The sequence below is a fragment of the Pocillopora damicornis genome, chromosome 12 (assembly GCF_964200805.1).
Source record: "Pocillopora damicornis chromosome 12, jaPocDami1.2, whole genome shotgun sequence".
Classification (NCBI taxonomy): Eukaryota; Metazoa; Cnidaria; class Anthozoa; order Scleractinia; family Pocilloporidae; genus Pocillopora; species Pocillopora damicornis.
Genome location: NC_142681.1, coordinates 11,150,766 through 11,173,329, shown reverse-complemented (window position 1 = coordinate 11,173,329; position 22,564 = coordinate 11,150,766). Strand labels below are relative to the sequence as shown.

At 38.1% G+C, this 22,564-nt stretch overlaps 2 protein-coding genes and 1 long non-coding RNA gene across 3 annotated transcripts; 1 reads left to right on the top strand and 2 right to left on the bottom strand.

Annotated features, from left to right (window-relative positions):
• Positions 1-840: 840 nt before the first annotated feature.
• Positions 841-9,207, bottom strand: LOC149036451 (uncharacterized). Its single transcript, XM_089189700.1, has 6 exons — positions 9,027-9,207; positions 7,198-7,454; positions 5,747-5,864; positions 5,255-5,377; positions 4,366-4,491; positions 841-2,584 (listed from the first exon to the last, which is right to left on the bottom strand). The coding sequence occupies exons 1-6, from the start codon at positions 9,112-9,114 to the stop codon at positions 1,410-1,412; spliced, it is 1,887 nt and encodes a 628-aa protein (XP_089045826.1). The 5' UTR covers positions 9,115-9,207; the 3' UTR covers positions 841-1,409.
• Positions 9,208-9,861: 654 nt separating this feature from the next.
• On the bottom strand, positions 9,862-12,198 carry LOC149036450 (uncharacterized). The gene is made up of 2 exons (XR_016181778.1): positions 12,076-12,198; positions 9,862-10,280 (listed from the first exon to the last, which is right to left on the bottom strand). It is a non-coding gene; the product is annotated as an uncharacterized LOC149036450 (long non-coding RNA).
• A 1,455-nt stretch (positions 12,199-13,653) lies between these two features.
• LOC113685678 (uncharacterized) lies at positions 13,654-17,488 on the top strand. The gene is made up of 5 exons (XM_027203208.2): positions 13,654-13,898; positions 14,531-14,590; positions 15,045-15,101; positions 15,717-15,845; positions 16,384-17,488. The coding sequence occupies exons 1-4, from the start codon at positions 13,787-13,789 to the stop codon at positions 15,839-15,841; spliced, it is 354 nt and encodes a 117-aa protein (XP_027059009.2). The 5' UTR covers positions 13,654-13,786; the 3' UTR covers positions 15,842-15,845; positions 16,384-17,488.
• The last annotated feature ends 5,076 nt before the right edge of the window (positions 17,489-22,564 follow it).

Below are 22,564 nucleotides of genomic sequence, written 5' to 3'. Positions count from 1 at the left end.
ATTTCTAAATTAAATACAGCTATCAACCAGAAAATGCAAAGAACATTTTCGTATCATTAAGGATGACTATGTGTTCCACACTGCCGGTTAAAAACAAAGAAACGTTCTGTTCATTTATCAATAATTGATCCCTTTTTCGCCCACACGCCTTATCCTAAATCTAACTCTTGATTCTATTACAAAGATAACAAGAACTTTCCAAACAACTTTGTTAAAAGCCATCAAGTAATCAGTGCTGTTTCAGCGTCAGATGCAAATTTGATAAAAGTAAAAAGTCTATACAAACGAAAAGCTGTCTCCTGGCATGTTTGCATCTTCAGTGATGATCTGACGACAGCGTAGCCAGCGGAATTTTTGTGCGCGAAGGGTAAGTCGTGCTACAACTGAAATGAATGGCCAGAGAAATCTATACAGCCACTCCTGTCAACAAGACAAGAACCTTAGCTCCAGAGAATTTCCCATACCCACACGAACTACATGCAATAATATTGCATTCAAACTGCTTAAAAATGTCTATAATACGACCAGACTGATCAATTTGATGTCAACAACTTCGTTACAAATGTAATTCTAAGTTCAGTTGATTTATGATAGACGTCACGTTCTCTGGCGTAGGTGTCTTCACCTAAAACATTTAGCATCCTCGGGGCTTTTTATACTTTGTGTCTCCCTGACCATGTAATTTACCAGCGACGGTCATATGTCTTTGGTAGAGGTAAAGTGCTTAGAGGAGCAACGTGTAAGCGCGATAGAAGTGATGTTACCATTACTATTATGGAGGTATCTTTGGCTAACGTTCATTACGATAATTATTGAACGTGTTTAATGTTCCAATGCTTTGTTGCATGTTATCAGAGGATAACCTCAAATTGAATTTAGCACATGAAATCGTTTTTGACTTGATAGGAAATGAATCAAAAACTACTCACCAATTTATTGTGGTGTACAATCTATTTCTTACATTTGGCTTGCAAGTTAAAAATTACATTACATTGGGAGAAAGAATAATCAATCAGTCATAAATTAACGGTTATATACATAGAACAATTAATCAATTGATTAAAGTTGCAGTGTACGGAATTACAGATGTAGCCTAGTAATGCAGATTTCAAGATAAAAACTCAGTGATAGAACTGAATGGCAGCATAAAGATAAAAGAGACGAGGAGGTCTCTGAAAAACATTAAGAGCCTATAGCTGGTCACGTATTGAAAAATCTAAGTGACAAAACAAGCTATAGTTGGCTGACGAAAGTTCTTGTTTGGGAGATGCCTTGACTTCTAAAAATTATGTACAATATCTATAGTATAAAACTTCCTGTATCTTGAACTTGTGTCTATGTTGTCACGAAGAGTATCACTTTGTTGGATAGACAAGACCCAATGATTTGCTGTTATTGATTCTACAGAGTCAATTGGGAGACTGTGGAAGGCGTTCTCCATAACACACGAGCTTTCCCAATGTGTGGTATCCTAGTTCGTCTTTATGATCTGTGTCTCCAAACCTTAGTTGGGTAACAGGCAAGGTACTTTCATCACTCAGGTAGCCACTGTCTTCTAGCCATTCGCTATTCTCTGTATCGCAGTTGCAATTTTGTTTATTTGAAATGCAGGTAAGGGTTTCGTCGCAAGCGCACATTCCACTGCCTGGAGAAGCTCCACCCCAATACTCCATTATCTCACCCTCACGTGACACCCAATAGCCTGTATTGTGTTTCAGTAGGGCTGACTTATAGCACTCGTATTTGATAAATTGGTGGCAACTCTCTGACACTTTCATAAGACTTACAATTTGGGACAAAGTTACTCCTGTGTAACTTATGTCTTTTATATAGCTTCCGCTAGGTCCGAAACCATTAACTTCGGTCCTGTTCTCGCTGTCGTGGCTTACAAGTGTCGCGCCAGTACCATCTACCATGCTCATGTTGCAAAATACTAGAAAGGGAGCCACGCCAGTATCCTCACCATCAGGATCAATGAAATATATTCCACTTGTATCTACTTGATTGCCACCTGATGATAGTTCCTGCTGGATTTTGATGTGGTGACATGTACGATGAATATGAACATACACATCAACGAATCCTTGCAGAATGACAAGATCATTCTCAGCTTGGCATATATACGTGCCAGCATGGGACAACTCAGCAAAGGCAATGAATAATGTGCTGTTATCAAAAACACGCACCCCAGAGACATTCGGTAAAAGCCATGTCATTTTTGGTTTCAGATCACTTTCAGCTAAGCAGGGAATTATGAGTGAGTCGCCGATAAAAATATTAAAGGGACCAAAGGAAGAATCCGTCGTGAATTCGAGAACTGAATGCACATGTAGCTCTGCTGATGATGAAATAGTACCGGCAGTGCTGGTAGCAGTGCAGGTATAATTCCCAGAGTCACTCCTTAAAACATTCCACAAGGACAAGCTATCAAAAGCAACAAGAGATCTTCCTACTGGTAAGGTTCCATTTTCTTTTGACCACGTGATGTTGGGTATGGGATCGCCATACGCTGAGCACGTGAACGTCACGTTCTCTTTCTCTTCAATAATTGTGGACATCGGTTGTGATGTAAAAGAAGGTGGTTCTATAAAAAAGAAACGGCACATTCTTAGAGAAAGCAATGGTTAATCAACAGATTTTGCTAGAGGATAAGGTTTCGCTTTTTTTCGTCGAAAATGATAGCAGTCCGTCGAATTTTCAGCCATTAAAAATGGGACGACATGTCCAGAAAATCAATATTTCAGACTGTTAGTATTTTGGGATTTTTGATAGTGTTTGTAACTTCTGGATCAATTGACACTTGACTAAAGTTATTGTTATCATGTTTTGTTTTGTTTTTAATTTTTTTATTATCACGACACTTTTGTGTCAAAACCTCCAAATTCGGGCAAATTCCTCGTAAAGTAGGATATCAAATATGTCTAAGTGATTCATCAGTTCCGGCCGTTGTACCGAAACCTATTCATACCTCCGAGGCGACAGGCAAACCCATCTCCTTGGTAAGGCTCTTTGCAGAAGCACCTATAGGATCCAACTGTGTTACGACAAGACGCTTCTGCATGACATTTGTGTGTTAAATTGTCACAAAGTATACAAAGATACCACCATTGTATTTAAGAAATAAAAGAATGCCTTGGAATGGGAATGGTCTTGTAAATGGTCAGCGAACCGGACTTTTGACCTGGCGGATTTGAAGCCCTGCCAGAATAAATTTGTTGTTCTCCTACAAATGCTACATGTTTCCACCAAGAGTTCAAATGGGTATCACTAAGTTCTCAGTTAAACCTTATGGTTTTACATCCCAGTCGGCAGGATTACCCACAAAACGTACCAGGCTCGTTAGCCAATAGGTTTGTAAGACTTGGTGAACAAGAATAACTGATCTGCGTGAATAAGACATTCACTGATCTCAAGAAATCTGATTGCAATCAAGGAAGATACCAGACGATCCATGTGAATCAAAAGTAAAAGGAAAGCGCCAGTCACATTTTTCAGAAATGACCGCTTTGACGCCAACAGAAATAGCTACTTAGATGAGCATGTTAAAACAGGACTCTTATGTAACTTCAAAACGTTTTTCTTTCCTGGGCGTTAAAGTAAAGATGCTGGGACGTTCAATAGGGTGTCCGTTTAGAGAACGTCTAGAGACGAAGTTTGTCTAAAGTCAGAAACTATTAAAAGTAAAACATTTGCATCATAAAAGTGGTTGAGTTGCATGTTTGTGCTATTTTAGGGGCAAAACTTACCTCATAACGAAAAAATCTTGGATCACCTTAACCCTTTTTTAAGATTTAACGCTTGAATCAATTTAAACAGAGCATGAGACTAAGTGCTGGATTATGTCCCCTCATCAGACATCATTCCCACATCACATCAGCGATCTCAAACTTCGAGATTACTTCGAAAAGGAAGTCGAAGCCTCGCCTTTGTTTTGGAAATGTTTCGGTCGAAAGTTCAGGATCGCCTCCAAATGTCCATGGCAGGGACAGAATGGAGATACATACGTCATGAAGCAATATTTCAAAGTATTGTAATTAGAATGAGAAAGATGATAATTTTTAAGCTCGGTAAAGAAATGAAGAAAGATGTTTTTCGTCTTGTCACGAGTGTGGGACAAAGAAAAAATTCTGAGTCCCCACGAGGAATCGAACCTCAGACCTACGGATTCCGCGCCCCGATGTTCCACCACTGGGCCACAGAGACTCTATGGTGAGCATGGCTTATTACGTAGTCAATATATGACACGCGTCCTGCATAATGTTAGGATCAGCAATTTCGATAGCGTCATGTTTTGTAAATAGAATACCGAGCTTAAAACTTACCATCTTTCTTGTTCAACATCTTTCTCTATTTAAGAGTTGTTACCTTCACATTTAGAAAATCCCTCTCCAGTATATCCTGGTCTACATAAGCAGCTGAATGAACCATCTGTGTTTATGCACTTCGCATACTTATGGCAACTGTGAGAGCTGATTTCGCATTCATTGATGTCTGTGAGGTTGTAAAAGATTATCCAGAACCCAGTTAGAAGAATTAGTTGCGTTGCTGATCTCATTAATTGATAAATAATGCATCAGTAACTATATGCTTTTAGGTATTCATATAAACGTCTCCTTCCAAATTACAAGAGAAGGAAGTTCGCCAGAGGGAAACATTGTACTTTGTCGAGGTAAACCGCTGCTCTACTACAAAGAAGTTCCTGGAATGCAGCCACAACTAGTTAAACTTATTAGGGATACTAGGGCAGGATGGGGAAAACATGCTGACCCCGGGCTAGCTGGCAAAGAACTTTTTAGGGGGAGGAGGGCCCAGAAAGTAGTTTTCAGTAGACTCTACAGGGATAAGGCTATTAGCCAGTGTACATTTTAGTTCCTTGGAGAAATTCCAGGGGAGTGACGTGGACAACTGTAGCTTGAGTGTGCTTTTCCTCTACTGTCTCCTGTGCAACTGGGCTGGCATGTACAGTAAAACAAGCCCGCAGTGTTCATGCACTCTCCGTGTAAGTGACAGCCATGATCCAGTTGACACTCGTCAGTATCTATTTTAGGTAACGTAAGCAACAGTTATCAGGTGTGCAAGCCTGTGGCTGTTCAGAATAAACTAAAGTTACTGATTCAAAATTTGAACTTCAAAAAGGTTCGCTCGAATTTATGGACACAAATCTCTTGTTTCCTTACTGTTAAGTAAATTAGAATTTTCACAGTTAAACTACGAATACGAGGGAGGGCTGGTACAAGATAAGTCGCCGAGTTACCTGCACAAAGGTGACCATTTCCATGGAATCCATCATTACACCTGCAGCCAAATGATCCTATAGTGTTATTGCAGCTGGCGTTAAGGTGGCAGTCGTCAGATTTTTCTTGACATTCGTCTACGTCTACGTCAGAGAGTGAATTTAAAGTTGAAAAAGTTTGTCAAAGTAAAACACTCATTGCAACTTGTAAAACTTCGTATAGTGCAGCAATGCTCTTAATATCATGAGTAGTCCTTATGTTTGAAAACTGTCGCTCCACTTCTCTTTCCTTCAGTCGCCACTTTCAAAAAATAGGAAACGTAAGAATTACGGAGAGCCGTCCTTCTCTTTCTGCTAGTTAACTTATGTGCAGCCCTTGAAATTGAAATCACTTTTAGGCGAAGTTTAGAAGACGAGGGTAACGAAGTAACTAATAAACAATACCCAGCTCTTGCTATACAATGAAGTTTATATTACCTGCCACTCGTATTTCAATGTGTTTCCTCGACTTACCAAAAGTGCAAGTTTCTCCGGTAAAACCTGGAGGGCACAAACATTGGAAACTTTCGAGTGACTCGAAGTTCGGAACGCATAAGGCATTTCTTGGGCAAGGGTCAGTGGAGCAGGAGTTCTAAAGAAAAAAAAGAAAGTGATGATGGAAAATGCAAGGACTATAATGCAAGGACTATAATAAAAAACGAACTTAACTAACATTGTTTAACACGTGCCCACTATTAAACGATGTCTCTGCTAGACGCTCACTTTATCTTGCACTTGTGAAGTCTCAGTTATCCTACGCGACCCAAGTCTGGTCCCCGGACAAGATTGAATTAAAAACTCAAATTGAAAGGGTTCAAAGAAGGGCCACAAGGTGGATCCTCAAACAACGTGTAGGCGTGATGTCATACAGAGACAGACTTTTAACTTTGAAACTTCTTCCTCTGACATTTGAACGCAAACTCAAAGATCTTGTTTTTTTTTACAAATGTCGGAATGGTTTTACTGATCTTAATGTTTATGATTTTGTTTCTCCTGTTTCTCACGGCTGAACCAGACTAAGTAATTCTTATAACCTTAAAACTCCTGTATGTAAAACTAGCACTTTTCAGGCCTCTTACTTTAATCGTATTGTTAAGCTCTGGAACTATATCTGTAAATTTTCACCCCCTACCAGTTTTTCAACTACTGCTTCCTTCCGCAACTTTGTTACTGAGCACATGTTCCACCTTTTGCACAATCACTTCGACATATCCTATCCCTGTACCTGGTCAATTGTACGATCCTGCCCCTGCCATCCCTGGTTTTAGCGTCTTTTAAATTTGGCGTCTTTTAGTTGATCGCGTTTTAATTATTATTTGTACCATGGGAGGTGCCTCGCATGGGTCCTCGCGTCCCGTTCGCACCTTCCCTTTTGACCTTATCACTTTAAATCACTTTGCACATACATTTCATTTTTTTTTCTTGGCTGTTTAATTTGCTGTATGTAACATGTGTTATGGTCAATAAAGCTGTTAAAAAAAAAAAAGTTTCATTTGGTGTAAGTATCGACAAAGAGCCACTTTAATGTGAGGTTAGTGTCATCGATGCCATGTCATCCACGCTCCCCAGAGACACCTTTTGCTGTTTGGAAACGGGGGGCCTTGGTTGGAGGCCCACACACACTACACCTCGCTTCAAGCTTTGTCCGACTCGTGCCCCAGTCATGCATTTAAAAGATGAGCACACCCTTTATTTCACCGCGAACAGCTCTGAAAATAGGAAAATTAAACTTTGGCCGCTTACATTCGGTTCTTTGTACACGAAAGTGAAGACATTGCTTTAATTGCTAATAAGATATTTTCCTCCAAAATCTGAATCATTTTACTTGTATCTATACTACTCAGCCTCAGAAGCTCTCCCAGCCTCTCTCTGTGTGTGGTAAGTGATAAACTCGCACAAAACAAGACTGCTCTTAAAGCACACACCTCGATTCCGCGGTAAAAGTATCCGGGCCTGTCTGTCATGTTCTGAGGATCTCTAAACTCATCAGACTTGCTGATTTCACAGTCTCGTATGCCATTGTCTAGCACTGGTCCTAGATTATATGACACACACAGCTCGTGCATAAAACATTTCAACTGGCAATCGTCTTCTTTTGCAACAGGATATGAAGTTAGTACGTGATCGTTCAATGATTTGTCGTGTCTTACAGCAAGAAGCTTGACTAGTGTGCATCGGCCATCTTGAAATTGAAAAGAAATTGATATGTAAGTCGAACAAAGATGTTACTGTAAGGTTAAGGGCAATCTCTGAGTCACTCTGAATCTAATTAAAATTGCTGTTTGTGGTATATCGAGAAATGGAGTGCTCCGTTGAAAGCCATTGTAAAAGAAACACATAAAAACCATGCGTTGTTTTGCTAATGTTTCTCCTGAGTTTTGCTTTCTGAGAAGTTAAACAAAAATACTTAAAATATGTCAATACACACATACTCCTGCGGAGTATCATTTAGCGCGCCCCCGGCCGCAGTTTGTTTAATTGGTTGAAAATTGCTTTAATTATCAAAAGGCTAACATGTTCATTAGCAACACTCGCAGCACTAGAATTTTCTGATTGTGGGTATTTCTTTGATTCTAGCCGGGAAATCTTATGGCAACATGCCGTGTAAAATCCTCTTCCCGATTTAATTATCCTCATTTACCTAAATCAAATAGAAAATAGGAGTAGGGAGCGGAGAGTGGAGGAGGGGGAAGGTGTTTTTTAAGTAATGGAATATGCGTCTTGGTCTACAGTTTTGTCTCCTACACTACCCTGCAACTTGAACTATTTCCAAAAATCAGACAAAATCTCGGATTTGCGCTGTTCGAGCGTTAACTTACAACCATTAGTTTCTTATTTTAAAAAGAAAGTATCTTGTTTTAAATTGGCCGGTAAATTTAAGGCCTTGTTGACGAACAACTCAACTTTGAAAAACTGAGGCATGACCTAGACGAGTGTTTGACATCTGTTGACACAAAATTCCATAACTATATAACCTATAGGGTCTATATTTGGCACTTTGCATGCCAGCTACGAGGCAATTGCTTTTGTTTTACAAGCAATTTTTGTTTCCAATCTGATATAAAATGATGTTTTCATCTAAAATGAAGAAGAGATTTTCATTTCGAGTGAAGTCTCTCGTATTTGTTTGTTCAAGTTTGTTTAAACAGCACCCTTCAACATAAGATAATGTTGGATCCGTGGACACTACAGCTTAAAAATATCGATACTAGAGAATCCTTTAGGCTTTAATTTTCTGACTCTCGCTGAATTTTCTTCTTCTAGCTATTCAACCCCTTGACAAGAAATTTACCGAAACTTTCATTACCTCATAAACAAAACAACAACATTGCGAAACTTGTGTTCTTGATTACGTAGACTTGCGTTTCCCTACCTTAAAACGGATACATATACATAAGACTCACGAAAAACAAATATTGATTCTTCAATCATGGATAGAGTTTGATAAAAGAACGCGTCCCTTTCCCTCTAATTTTCTACGTTTTGCAAATATTTTATTCCATTAATTAATCTTTTTATTTTTCATAATCATTTTTGGGATTTTTTCACTCTTAAAGTGTCTCTTATTCTTTCATGTAAAAATCTCGCTCGGTTGAACCCGATATTTCTGAAAAGCTTGGTCGCCAATGGAGTCGAAGGGCTCTAAATTTTCACTGCGGAATACAACCGTGATATGATACATATCGATATTAATGTTTTCATTGATAAGCTGAACTATCAGTTTGACGTAAGAACAAAGTCACCACGTACTTACCGACCAGAGCCTGCGAAATGGCAAAGCCAAGAAGGGTGCTAAAAATGAAAACCGTCAGGGCGCTGGTTTGACACAGAAAAACCGCCATGCAAGCATACAAGAACTCTTACGTGTTGACAAAAGTATGACAAACCATGTATACTGATTATGGAGCCCAGCACTATTTACCTGTTAGAACCAAGCCCATTCCAAAGAGAAGGCAGCTGATTTGAGAGCTGCAAAATTGAGTGATAGAAAATTCTGTTAGCCAACAACAGGTGTTTCAGTACATTGCAAAAACGTTTATTTCGAGTGGAGCAATTAGTCACGAGAGGCTTCATTTAAAAAATCTATTTTCTATCTGAAAGGTAAACGAGGAGATTTCCTACGGGCAATATAACTTTACACAGCATGTTGCGATGAGTTTTCCGACTACAATCAAAACAACACCTATCATCAGAAAATTCTAGAGCTGCACGTTTTGAAAATAAAATCGTTACCATTTTGACATCCGAAGCATTTTTCAACCATTTAACCAACTCCGGGAGCACGCTTAATGATTCTTTACAGGATTACGAGTATTCGTGAGTTTTAGGCATTTTTTTGGACTTCTCAATTACACAATGCTCGAGAAAAATTTTAGCCGGACCAGCATCAGTTGAAATGAAATAATTTACACTTACACTCTTACAGATAAGATGTTGTGTTAATATTCAGCTCTAGTTTTATTAACTCAGCAGTATGGTTTATGACCCTGAAATCTTAAAATACTGTATTCCAGCAGTACGAGATAAAAATAAATTGCAAGACTGAAATGTCTTTGACGATTCAAGTGGGGAGGCAAAAACTACATGGAAATTAATCTTGTTTATTGGCTCACTCATTTCACAAATACATGAGGATATCTTACAAGAAATATACTAGTGAACCTCTCACTGTTGCTATTTACTGAAAAAAAAACAGTAACTATCTTCTCTTTTCTGTCAGAACTCCATTTTTCGCAAAACGAAAGTCGCTTCCGACGTGAATATGTCTTAGAGACAAGAAAGTGGACTTTTATCAAAGCTGAAGCGGTATCAGTTCATTTGTTATTTCCTACTGTGCAACGAAGAGTAATTGAGAGTAGATCGTTGACATAGTCGATCATCGTCATCATTCACCTAATTATCTGAATGTTATACCCCTCTTCCATTAAGCGCTTTGTTTGCAAGTCCTCCCCCATTTATGATGTTTCCGCTATCGGTAGGCGTGAGTGAGCATGCTGACTAACTGACCCTGAAAAAGATTGAACAGTTGCTGTTATAACACTAACCTAAAAAGTCTACAAGAATCTCACAAATGAACAACTACGCACTTCATGCGTTCAATCAATCTTTGACTGCGTAAGGCAAAACAAGAACCTTCGTGTGGGTCCAAAGCAAAATCAGTCGACAAAGTAAGCACGTCCTTTGCTGGAAGATAAACTAGACAGTCACAATTTTGGAAACTCACCTTAAAAGCTTAAACCTACTTTGAATTTATAAAGAAACTAAATTCTGAATATAAACGAATGACAAATTCACACTGAACTGACTAAATACTGACTTCATAGCACCTTTACAAGATAATTAATTTTATGTGATTGACAATGTAAGTCCTTGCTGTGTTTAGGTCAATGGAAAATTCAGCCATTATCCGTTCATTTAAATTGCTTACGTACAGAGGTTTCCGTTCAGAGGTGTTGGTTACGGTTTATCACTTTACCCAACTTAAAAGTAGGTCTTCGTAATAATGAATACTACCGAAGTAGTTATGAAAATAAGGCTTGAAAAAATTCAGGCCCTGACGAGATTTGAGGCCATGACCTCAGGCCTAATTTTCACTACCGCTCGGGTAGTGATCATTACTGCGAAGATCGCTTTCATATTCATTCCTTAATCCGCAGCTCGCATATATGAGTTTCATATGTTCACAGTCATTACTTGTTGTAAAAACTCAAACTTCAAGGATTTAGGTTTGAATGGGATTCAACCAAGTGACGCGCCTCCGACTTACGGAACAACTTTGGTGAGGATACATCCATGTTATGCAATCAGTGTACAGACCAAATAAATCCTGACATTTCCCCTCTTTCTTAAAAGGGCGATCTCTTCTAGAGAGGGGCCAAGGTTTATTTCAGCATTTCTCGACGATAAAACAAGCATAGATGTTCTTATTGATATTTAAAAAACTGCTCTTGCCAAAGAGGAAAAAAAATCATCTCCTGCCACACCAAATGTAGAACAATATGTGATAACTTCTCATATCAATGTTATTTGAGTCAGTACCATCTTGTAAAAGTAAATCTAAGGATACTTGAGGGGTGACTTGTCACACGAAGGTAAATATAACAAGATGCGAGAATACATAATAGGTTCCTTGTTAATCTGTCTTATCACGGTACTGCATGAGTGAGGATTCACTCCGTATACGATGATCAAAACCTTTACTTGGCCGCTATCACAACAGAAATTTGAGATATGATAAATACAGCGTTATTTTAAACTGAAGTATTCTAAGTCAGTCAGGATAAATACTTTTCCATACGCAGGTTATTCCGAGTTTGATCGTGCAAACCGACTCTGTGCGAACAAATATTTTATATTTATGTATTCAAGTCTACGCTTCTCCCTATCCTAGAATAACCATCATTTGCTTGACAATGGCGTCAGGACGGCACCGAAATGTTGTTTTTTTTTTAGTAAAAGTGCGTCGATAACTGTTGTATCAAAGTAGAGTTCGCAGTCACGAGAAACCATGACAAACTGTTTCAACCCGTCATTATTACTTGCCGGCTTGACATAAGGTTCAAAAACAATTTAGAAGGCACACTGGTAGGTTCATACAACATCTTTGTAAGCATTTTTTTTTCTCATATTAACATGACTGTACAAGTGCTATAGTCACTGTCATTGTAGCTACAGAAAGTTTTATAGTCATCGTATTCATTCAATCTTGCCCAAATGTCTTGGAAGTGTACAAAAGTAATAGCAAATCGAGAATTCTTACACGAACAAATAGCCGCAGTCAGTATTGAACTAGAACACTTAACTGAGATTGTGATTAAAATTTCAAAGTTCCCTGCTGATTTCAATCCCCTCTTCGATCGCTCAATCAAGAAAACAATAGAACCCCAACAGTTACAATCAAGTCCAGTAGCCAACCTCAATGACGTCACACTGGCTCAAATGAGACTTGTGAATAGCTAATGACACGCTGACTGATAACTGATCGACTGGTGATCTACGAGTCGAGGGACAAAAGGGGCGTAAATCTTCCCTGTCCAAAGAAAAAAAATTAATCAGTATTCATAGATTATAAAAAACACAACATAAATCCCACTATTACTGCTCACAAAGAGAAAGAAAAGACAAGTTATAAAGGAGCTCAATATTTCACAATTTGACTTGACAGGTGTTAAAAAACTTAATACTAAGAATAGGCAATTTAAAAATGTCAATATCTAATATTAATGAAGTGGTTGAAGTTCATGGACAATAACACTACTGGCCAAGCGCAAACCGATAACCGCATTTTTAGGAATTATCTCTAATTCGAGAAGAGAAGTTCAAAAAATTGCCTACTTTATGATATTCAGTAATGAACTATGGTTATCAATGTTATTGCGTACTTTTAGTTTCCTCGCAAATCACTCTTTCAACGAAAAAATGAAGACTAACGACTAGTTGTCGTACATTATCACCAATGATTACACTAAAAACAAGATATGAGACAAAATATCTCAGACAAGGTCAGACAACTTAATGTTATCGCAAACCGTAATGCTAACTTTTACCTGCAAAATAAAGTTTCAGAACTGTCACGATTAAGTTCTCTAAAAGATTTAGTCTATACATTTTTTTTTCTTTGTTTTCTTTACAAAACCAAAACGCGGTGTGCTGAATAAAAACGCAGGCAGAAAAATAAATCAGAGATGCCAAATCCCGGGGAGAAAGTTAAAACCATTTTAAACCACATGGTCAATTGGTTTAATGAAAAAACTGTTGTGATTTTAAGTTGAAATTCATTGAATTGCTTTATTAAGTGAAGGAAACGTTTCAAAACGGTTGTCTTACGGGGTTTTTCTTGATAAAAAAAATTCTTTTGATTCGCTTGCAAAGCATCTACACATGCCTAAAGTAAGGGTATTTCATGTCTAAAGAATAGATAGCCAATTAGCGATTCAAAGAGAGACCCACCGTTTCCAAATTACAAAAGAAATTGTTGACAAAACGGTTACAAGATACCTACTAATTAAAAATTTTTATAACTTCGCTCTTAAAATTATTTATGCCAAGATATTATGTTTCAGAAGATATTCCAGTTCCCTTCATCACTCAGGTTTGATAAGCTAAGCCCACGATTTTTTCGAGGTTAAAAACAGTGAACTTCCACCAGGAAGCGATGGTGTTCAAAACTGTTAATAGAAATATGGAAAAAGCAAAGTTTTCTAGCGTCATAACAATATGACCTCAACCCTATTCATTCTCTGTTCTACCCTGGGTAACTCAAGGCTTTGACATTGACAAAACCCTGAATTTTCTTGTTTCTTTTCAACTGTAATTGGCTGTATGAAAAATTAATTAATCGATTGTCACCTAATTAAGTGATTCTTCCCCCACTTGATAATAAGCTTATTAACACGACCACCTAGTCCTTATAAACATTTGAACAAGTTACCCGTTGAACAATTCGATCTCGGCCTGTTTGAACGAAGCTTACGGCATAAAAGCAACTTTTTCAGGGTATTGGACCGGGTTAAAATGGCTTTGAAGTTTGGTTTCATTCTTCTCTTGGCTGGGTTTGTCGGGATTCTCGAGGTTCAAGCTGCCTCGGTTGCCATAGAGAAGGATATCTGGAATAGCCTGCGTCAAGGTGATTTTAGTGTCCGTGTCGGTTTTACTGTAGTTGAGATAACGTTTTTCACACTATGAGGATTCGTAATGTCTCGCTTAATCTACCGGTTTTCGGTGAAGTATTGTTCTTCTTAAACATATGTATAAGTGATCTTTCCTCGACCTTGATCTTCAACTTGGTTTAATTTTCCTTTCTACCAACATGACTAGAGCGCGGAGCCAGTAAATTTTTATTTTACCGTTTTCTAAAGTCACTTACATTCCAACGATCTATAATGTAGTAACCAACTTTTAACCAATTTTAAAATAAAAGTTTAGAAGAAAAACAATGCAACAATGTAATCAGATGTTAGATGATTGAGAAAGTTTGAAATAGTTGTAGCCGATGTCCAGTGGAAATGTTCCATATTCACGTTGGCTATTTAAGCTAACATAACATCTGCAGTAAAAAGGGTTCAGATCACGACGACGGGGAGGGTACAAGACAAAAAAAATGTACTTTTTTCTCTTCGTATCCCAGCCTCTATCGAATAGGATATGACAAAATAAGAAGCTGTCTTAAGTTCAGAACTGGAGTGCTGGCTGCTAGCCCCAAAGGGATACACTTATAGCATAAGAAAAATATGTATCACTATCATTTTGTGTTCTCAGCTGATCAGGACAAGAGGAACACAGACGTGGATAGTCTTGACACTGAAAATCTATCGACAGGTATTATGATTACTTATTAATATTCCTCTGACTTTTAGTTTTCATTTTTCATAAAATTCCACCTTTACTTCTTGTCTTCGGTGAATTTTTCAATGTTCGCAAATGCGCAGAGCATTTACGCAAACAATAGATGAGTTCTGGACCCAATTATAGACTCAAAGATTGCTAGTATCCTGCCTGTATTCAGAAAAAAATGTTAAACTTTGGAATACATCATCAGAATACATAGCCAACAAGTATGTATGTAAAGAGCCCTCCCCTCCTCCCCCCCCCCCCCCCCACACCATAAAAAGAAGCGATCTAGGGTTCAATTCATACCAAAGTCGCTCCTTTAGCCTAGCCGTCAAATTGATTTTAACCATCACTACAAGCAAAAATCGATAACTTATCGTGAAGATCAGATCCAATGCAATTTAATTCTCAAATCCATTCTAACTACATTCACTGTTTACAGATGAAGATTTTAGTTATGAAGACCTTGCCTCGGATGTCGCTTTCCCGAGAAGAGCAGGTAACTCCTTTGTAATTAGGCCAAACTAACAAGCTGAATCGGCCAATCAAAAAAGAATAACATCTAAATGAACTTTTAACACCATGCGGTGTCACGCCTCCCCTGGCGCTGCCCCTCTACTACTCAATGGGTGAGAAATGACACGTTGAGACTAAGAACATCAAAATTTCAACATATATATCACAAGTGATATACGAAATAAATCATTCATGATGTTTTATCTTCGGTGAAGAATTAAAATTTCTAAGGTAAACTGCACTTAGGCAATAAAAAGTCGAATGTAACACACAAAACCTGAAAAACGACGTCAGGCGTCTCGACCGGTCGGTTGCTATAGGAGTTCTTCTACTAACTGACCAATAAAGCCACAACAGATCCTTGCCAATACATACGCATAGTCATTGGAATATCTATAGTTACATCCTCAAGGGAAGTTTAACATAGTATTGAACTTGAAGTGAGATTTAGAACACCACCAGCAGTTTTCAGAGGTCTTCGAGACATCTTCGGGGCAAAGACTAGATAGAAGATATAATAATTATAATAGTAACAAAGACCAGAACGATGCAAATAGTAAATGATGATTAAAATCTATTAATGTGTTCCATGCTTCAGTTTGTGCTGACGCTTTCAGTGGATTGTGCAAAATGCTTGGGAAAAATAAACAGTGTGACAAGGGTAGGCACACGAGATTCGCTATGAGGTATTGCCACGGCAGTTGCCCAGAATACTGTAAATAATGCGGTAAGTACTAAAGAAACTTGTTAGCAGTTAGAGATGGAGCTGGACGGGCACTATGGACAAGCTACCAATAATTATGGTTCTATAAAGTGGCTGGTTATTTCATTTGTTTTTACATCGGCATTTCTAGAACGCCGGTTTTCAACCATCTTCAGGAAGCCTGTCTTCAAAAAAATCCTTACAACATATGTACCAGATAAATTCCAAGCAAATATTATAGTTATAGGAGATGGGTAGATAATTACGTTGGAGACAAAATCAGAATGTTAACCCTCCAAGGGCTTAAACGACAGGGTGGAATGAGTCCCTAGGCTCCTATGCATATGGGTTTCGGAAGTAACTTCTTGTTTTAATAGTTTTTACTCTTAAAAGTATTTCTGCTAGTCTAGAAAAGGATAAAAGTAATGGGACCCAGGGAAATCCCTTACTGGGGGTAAAAGAGAATCAGTAAAAGTGCAGATAAAAAACTCATTTTTACCCGAAGTAAATGGGAGCTTTATGCACGAAGTTAGTTTTAACCACGTCTACTTTTCCTTTTCAGACTTAATTGGAGTTGCCCAGTCTGGAATATATGATCGACAAAAATAAAATCATGAACCAAACTTAAATCTTAAACCTAATTCTTTAAACTTAAATCTTAAACCTAATTCTTTAAACTTAAAGAGATCCTCTGTTCTTTATCATAGTGCAAAACTTCATGAGATATTTCTTTCGACTAATTTTGGTCAACTGGCGCGGTTTGCTTTTTAAAAGAATTCACTAGACTCGATAGCCGGTTCCGTTCGGAAATTGAGCCCACGCTCCACAGGTAGGAACGAAAACCGGACTAAAGAGAGTAGTGGAAATCCGGCCTAGGAATTGACACAAATGTCTATGTTGTGAAACAGTGATGGCAAAATATATAAAATGAAATGTTTGGTAAGGCTCCTTGGAAGAGATAAGGAACCAGGAAAAGTGCAATTATTCAATTTATGTATAAAAGAGGGTCTTCACGTCGTGGTGATCTTGTGTACTTCCCACAAGGAGTCATGTCTGTCCTATTTGCATGTTTAGTACTAAAACACTTTTAGAATTATTTCTTTACTTGAACTGTTCTGACACTCCTGTGCAGCTCATTCCCAAGCCTTATGCGCGCAAAGCCCTCTACGTCTATTAAGGTGAAGTCCTAGAGCCTCTGAGCTGAAAATCACTGCGTTCTGTTTTACTTCATATCATAGATATTTGTACTCTTTTCTCTACTTTGTATAACTAAAGCTAATGAATGAAATTCTGGTCCTGGTTAGTACAGATATCGTAATCGAAGCCGTTAACGTGGGTCTATCAATCGTTTCTGATGCCTTTTTTATTCCCCATACTAGCTGATCGTGCAAGGATAATGTATCAAATAATTATCAATTATTTTATGTCCCATTTATTCATTAAGGCTATGAAGTTGCTTGAACTTCTAAATGATAAAAACCTGACCGTCAGTAAGAAATAAGTTGCATGAAATGATAGTAGCGATGTTTTTCAGTCGATTAGAACAAACTTGAACCGAACTTGTTAACAATGCTATCTATAACTTATAAACTTCCTCTATCGTTATCCAATGTCCTTATAACTGCTTTTCTGGTGATGCTGAAACTAAATAAAGACTGGGCTGACAATAGACGTCTTTGTACTTTATGCAAGGTGTGACTGCAGTAACCGTAACTTTCCAACACCACGATTAACTGATAAAAAGCGATTTATTGATGTGGGAGAACGATGAGGGTTGAAACTAAAAAATACAAAATTACAACAATTGATTAAGTAAAGGTGATAAGAAAGAAATACACTGAGCCAACTTGAAACGACGATACTCACATTGTTACGATTACTCAAAAACTGCCCTTGCACTCGACGAGAAAACACTGTCTGAAGATGAAATGAGTAACGTAGATACTGCTAAACGAAAGGTCCCCTTAACAGAGAAAAGTAAGTTTATATACGCAGGAAAAACTGAAAATTAATTTATACGAAGCGACTCTCTGAAAGTGTTTTTGGTGCCAATAATTATGAATAAAACAATAATGAACCAAAGCATGCGATATGGAAAACAAAAGAAGCTAACTAACCGGTGGAAAAACACTTATTGAGACGACGCGAAACAGTAGCAACACTCTAGAGACACCCTAATCAACAACTGACCACATTCCGCACGCTAAGATCTTACACAAGGAGCTAGTTCAATGTAAATTTCTATATGGCGTGGGATAGGAGATCAGGAAATTAAAACTTATTATTTTTTCTCCCATTGAGAAAACTTTTAATTCCATAATCCAACCTCTAATCAATTGATTTACTTCCTCCAGGCTTTGAACCAATTTGGCAGTAGCTCAACTCAAAATTTTTACCCGGTGAGAAGTTATTCAGTCCCCAAACCAATTAAAAGTGCTCAAGCGTATAATGATATACAAAAATTTAAGCTTAGCGTTCTATGGAATTAGCACATGCGTTAATGGCTGGCGGCCATGATTGGTACAGTAGATATTGGGACACCTCTCAAAGAAGGGGGAAAAGAGTTAAAAAAACAATCGACGCCTTGACAAAACTTTTATGGACTTTTTAACGTTGTTTCACTGGTTCGGCTGGCGAACAAATTATGGTGTAGTAGTCGCTCAAGCTTAACGAAGTAGAGTTTGCATTTGAAAATAATCATGAGAGAAAGAAAAACTAAGAATGTCGCCTTAGCAGTCGCCAAGATAACGACAAACGCACTGACGGACTCAGTTATTCCAGAGAAAGAAGAAATTTACATCTCAGAGTAGCAGAGAGAATCACGCCCATAAAAGCTTTTGACATGTACGAAGATCTGGACGAATTTGAAGGGAAGTATGGGCGCAACGTCTTATAGATTATCCATCAATCTGTTCTTGACCTGTCAAGAACAGATTCAACCTGTTCTAGTTTTTGTATCTTGTTTTTTTAAGTAAGACTTTCGATTATTCGTAACTATGGACTGCATATTCATTAACTGTCGTAATTTCCACAGGAAATAATAGATGAAAAACCAACAACGTATTTGTAATAATCCTCACAACTATTTGATCAGCGTGGAAAAAACTCTGGTACGTAAAATACCAACAAATAATTTGGACTCGTCAGTGTACATCAATCTGAGACGCTTAATTAATGGTTAAAAGTGCCGCTACATTTCTAAACGCAAATTTTGAGTGAAGATCATGATCTGAAAGTAGATAAATCGAAGATTGTCATTTCCAGGATTCTATGAACAATAATTGTACGCACGGGAGAAAATGGATGGAGTGAGACGAAGCAGCTACGTCATAGACTCAGTTTGAAGTGACATAGGTTCAAATAGCTACATAGGATCACTGGCAACTTAGAATAAGTGGGAGTATAGGATCAAGGGTACTTAGGACTAGTAGGAACATAAGATCAGTGAGAATATAGGATCAGTAAGAACTTAGGACCAGTGAGAATATAGGATCAGTAAGAACTTAGGGTCAGTGAGAATATAGGATCGATGAGAACATAGGATCAATAATGTTTGTGGGTATGGGCCTGAATATTTTTCAGGTCTTATTTCAACTACTAGTTCAGTAGTGTTCATAGCTACGAGGTTCTCCTATATTCGCCACATAGGATCAGTGACAACATAGGATCAGTGACAACATAGGATCAGTTTGAAAATAGGATCTGTGAGAACACAGGATCGGTGAGAACATAGGATCAGTGAGAACATAGGATCAATGAGAACATAGGATCAGTGAGAACATAGGATCAATGGAAACATATGATCAGTGAGAATATAGGATTAGTGAGAACATAGGATCAGTTGAACATAGGATCAGTGAGAACATAGGATCAGTTGAACATAGGATCAGTGAGAACATAGGATCAGTTGAACATAGGATCAGTTTGAACATAGGATCAGTGAGAACATAGGATCAGTGAGAACATAGGATCCGTTTGAACATAGGATCAGTGAGAACATAGGATCAGTTGAACATAGGATCAGTTTGAACATAGGATCAGTTTGAACATAGGATCAGTGAGAATATAGGATTAGTGAGAACATAGGATCAGTTGAACATAGGATCAGTGAGAACATAGGATCAGTTGAACATAGGATCAGTTTGAACATAGGATCAGTGAGAACATAGGATCAGTGAGAACATAGGATCAGTGAGAACATAGGATCAGTTGAACATAGGATCAGTGAGAACATAGGATCAGTGAGAACATAGGATCAGTTTGAACATAGGATCAGTGAGAACATAGGATCAGTGAGAACATAGGATCAGTGAGAACATAGGATCAGTGAGAACATAGGATCAGTGAGAACATAGGATCATTGAGAATATAGGATCAGTGAGAACATAGGATCAATGGAAACATATGATCAGTGAGAATATAGGATTAGTGAGAACATAGGATCAGTGAGAACATAGGATCATTGAGAACATAGGATTAGTGAGAACATAGGATCAGTGAGAACATAGGATCAGTTTGAACATAGGATCAGTGAGAACATAGGATCAGTTGAACATAGGATCAGTGAGAACATAGGATCAGTGAGAACATAGGATCAGTTTGAACATAGGATCAGTGAGAACATAGGATCAGTGAGAACATAGGATCAGTGAGAACATAGGATCAGTGAGAACATAGGATCATTGAGAATATAGGATCAGTGAGAACATAGGATCAATGGAAACATATGATCAGTGAGAATATAGGATTAGTGAGAACATAGGATCAGTGAGAACATAGGATCAGTGAGAACATAGGATCAGTGAGAACATAGGATCAATGAGAACATAGGATCAGTGAGAACATAGGATCAATGAGAACATAGGATCAGTGAGAACATATGATCAGTGAGAATATAGGATCAGTGAGAACATAGGATCAGTGAGAACATAGGATCAGTGAGAACATAGGATCATTGAGAACATAGGATTAGTGAGAACATAGGATCAGTGAGAACATAGGATCAGTGAGAACATAGGATCAGTGAGAACATAGGATCAGTGAGAACATAGGATCAATGAGAACATAGGATCAGTGAGAACATAGGATCAGTGAGAACATAGGATCAGTGAGAACATAGGATCCGTTTGAACATAGGATCAACGAGAACATAGGATCCGTTTGAACATAGGATTAGTGAGAACATAACATCAGTTTGAACACAGGATCAACGAGAACATAGGATCAGTTTGAACATAGGATCACTGAGAACATAACATCAGTTTGAACACAGGATCAATGAGAACATAGGATCAGTTTGAACATAACATCAGTTTGAACATAGGATCAATGAGAACATAGGATCAGTTGAACATAGGATCAGTAAGAACATAGGATCAGTAAGAACATAGGATCAGTCTGAACATAGGATCAGTGAGAACATAGGATCATTGAGAACATAGGATCAGTGAGAATATAGGATCATTGAGAACATAGGATCAGTGAGAACATAGGATCATTGAGAACATAGGATCAGTGAGAACATAGGATCATTGAGAACATAGGATCAGTGAGAATATAGGATCATTGAGAACATAGGATCAGTGAGAACATAGGATCATTGAGAACATAGGATCAGTGAGAACATAGGATCAATGAGAACATAGGATCAGTAAGAACATAGGATCAATGAGAACATAGGATCGGTTTGAACATAGGATTAGTGAGAACATATGATCAGTGAGAACATAGGATCAGTTAAAACACAGGATCAGTGAAACATCCACACTCTTTGAATATAACTTGTCAGATAATTTCTAAACGAACTGGATTTGCTCTAACTGACTCTATAGTAGTGAAGGAGGCAATGATGGTGGACAAGAACGGAGGCCTTTTTTAGGTCAATAAAGGCAGCACCTGTCAGCTGTTGTTTATTTATGTGCTCTTATATATGGTAAACCTAGTAAAAACTACAACAGTTTCAGTAGAATGTGTTTAGCGAAAACCAGACTTAAATACTGATCAGACATTGTTTTCTTCATGAAAAGCCTGTAGATCAACTTAAAGCGCACGCTCCATAAATTTGGAGATTCTTAAAAATGGGAGTGACTTTGGCCTCCTTCGACACAAATGGAATTTTTCCAGTCAAAATCGTTATATTAATGTGCAAGCAGCAATTAGAAGTAGAATTAAGCTACGCTAGAAAGAATTAGAAGTAACTGGAGGCTTACTTGTCTATGTATAGAAAATACGATCAAATTCAAAAACGGATTTGTCAGTAGTCTACAAGACTCGGATATGCAGATGTTTCCACGTAGGCCCGACTACAAGTTCGTCTTTATCTCCATGAGGTTTCCTCTGTGGGCCTTCCAAGTAAATTCAACAATCATCTTGGCAAGGGCATCTGAGCTTTGGGAAGAAGGAGATAAGTTCTTGAGATATCTTTATCCTTAATTGAGACATGAATCTCCCTGTCGACTGCCTCGAAATCTTCAGGCAGTCCCCACCGCCATGAGTAATTGAAGCAGCTCCCCAGCTTCGTTTCTCTTCCTTTCACTTAAAGTGCACGCTCAATTTTTTTAAGGTTGGGCGAGTGCTGCGCGTATCCTTCATTTGGCAGCCGAGCAAAGTTTTCGAAGTTTTAATGTTAAAAAGCTTCAGAATTTTTTAGTTCGGTAAAATGTTTCATCATGGAGTCTATTTTTTCTATCGTGCCTTGATAGATTCTTCGAGTAGTTTCCGAGTCTCCCTTTCTGTAGCTACAG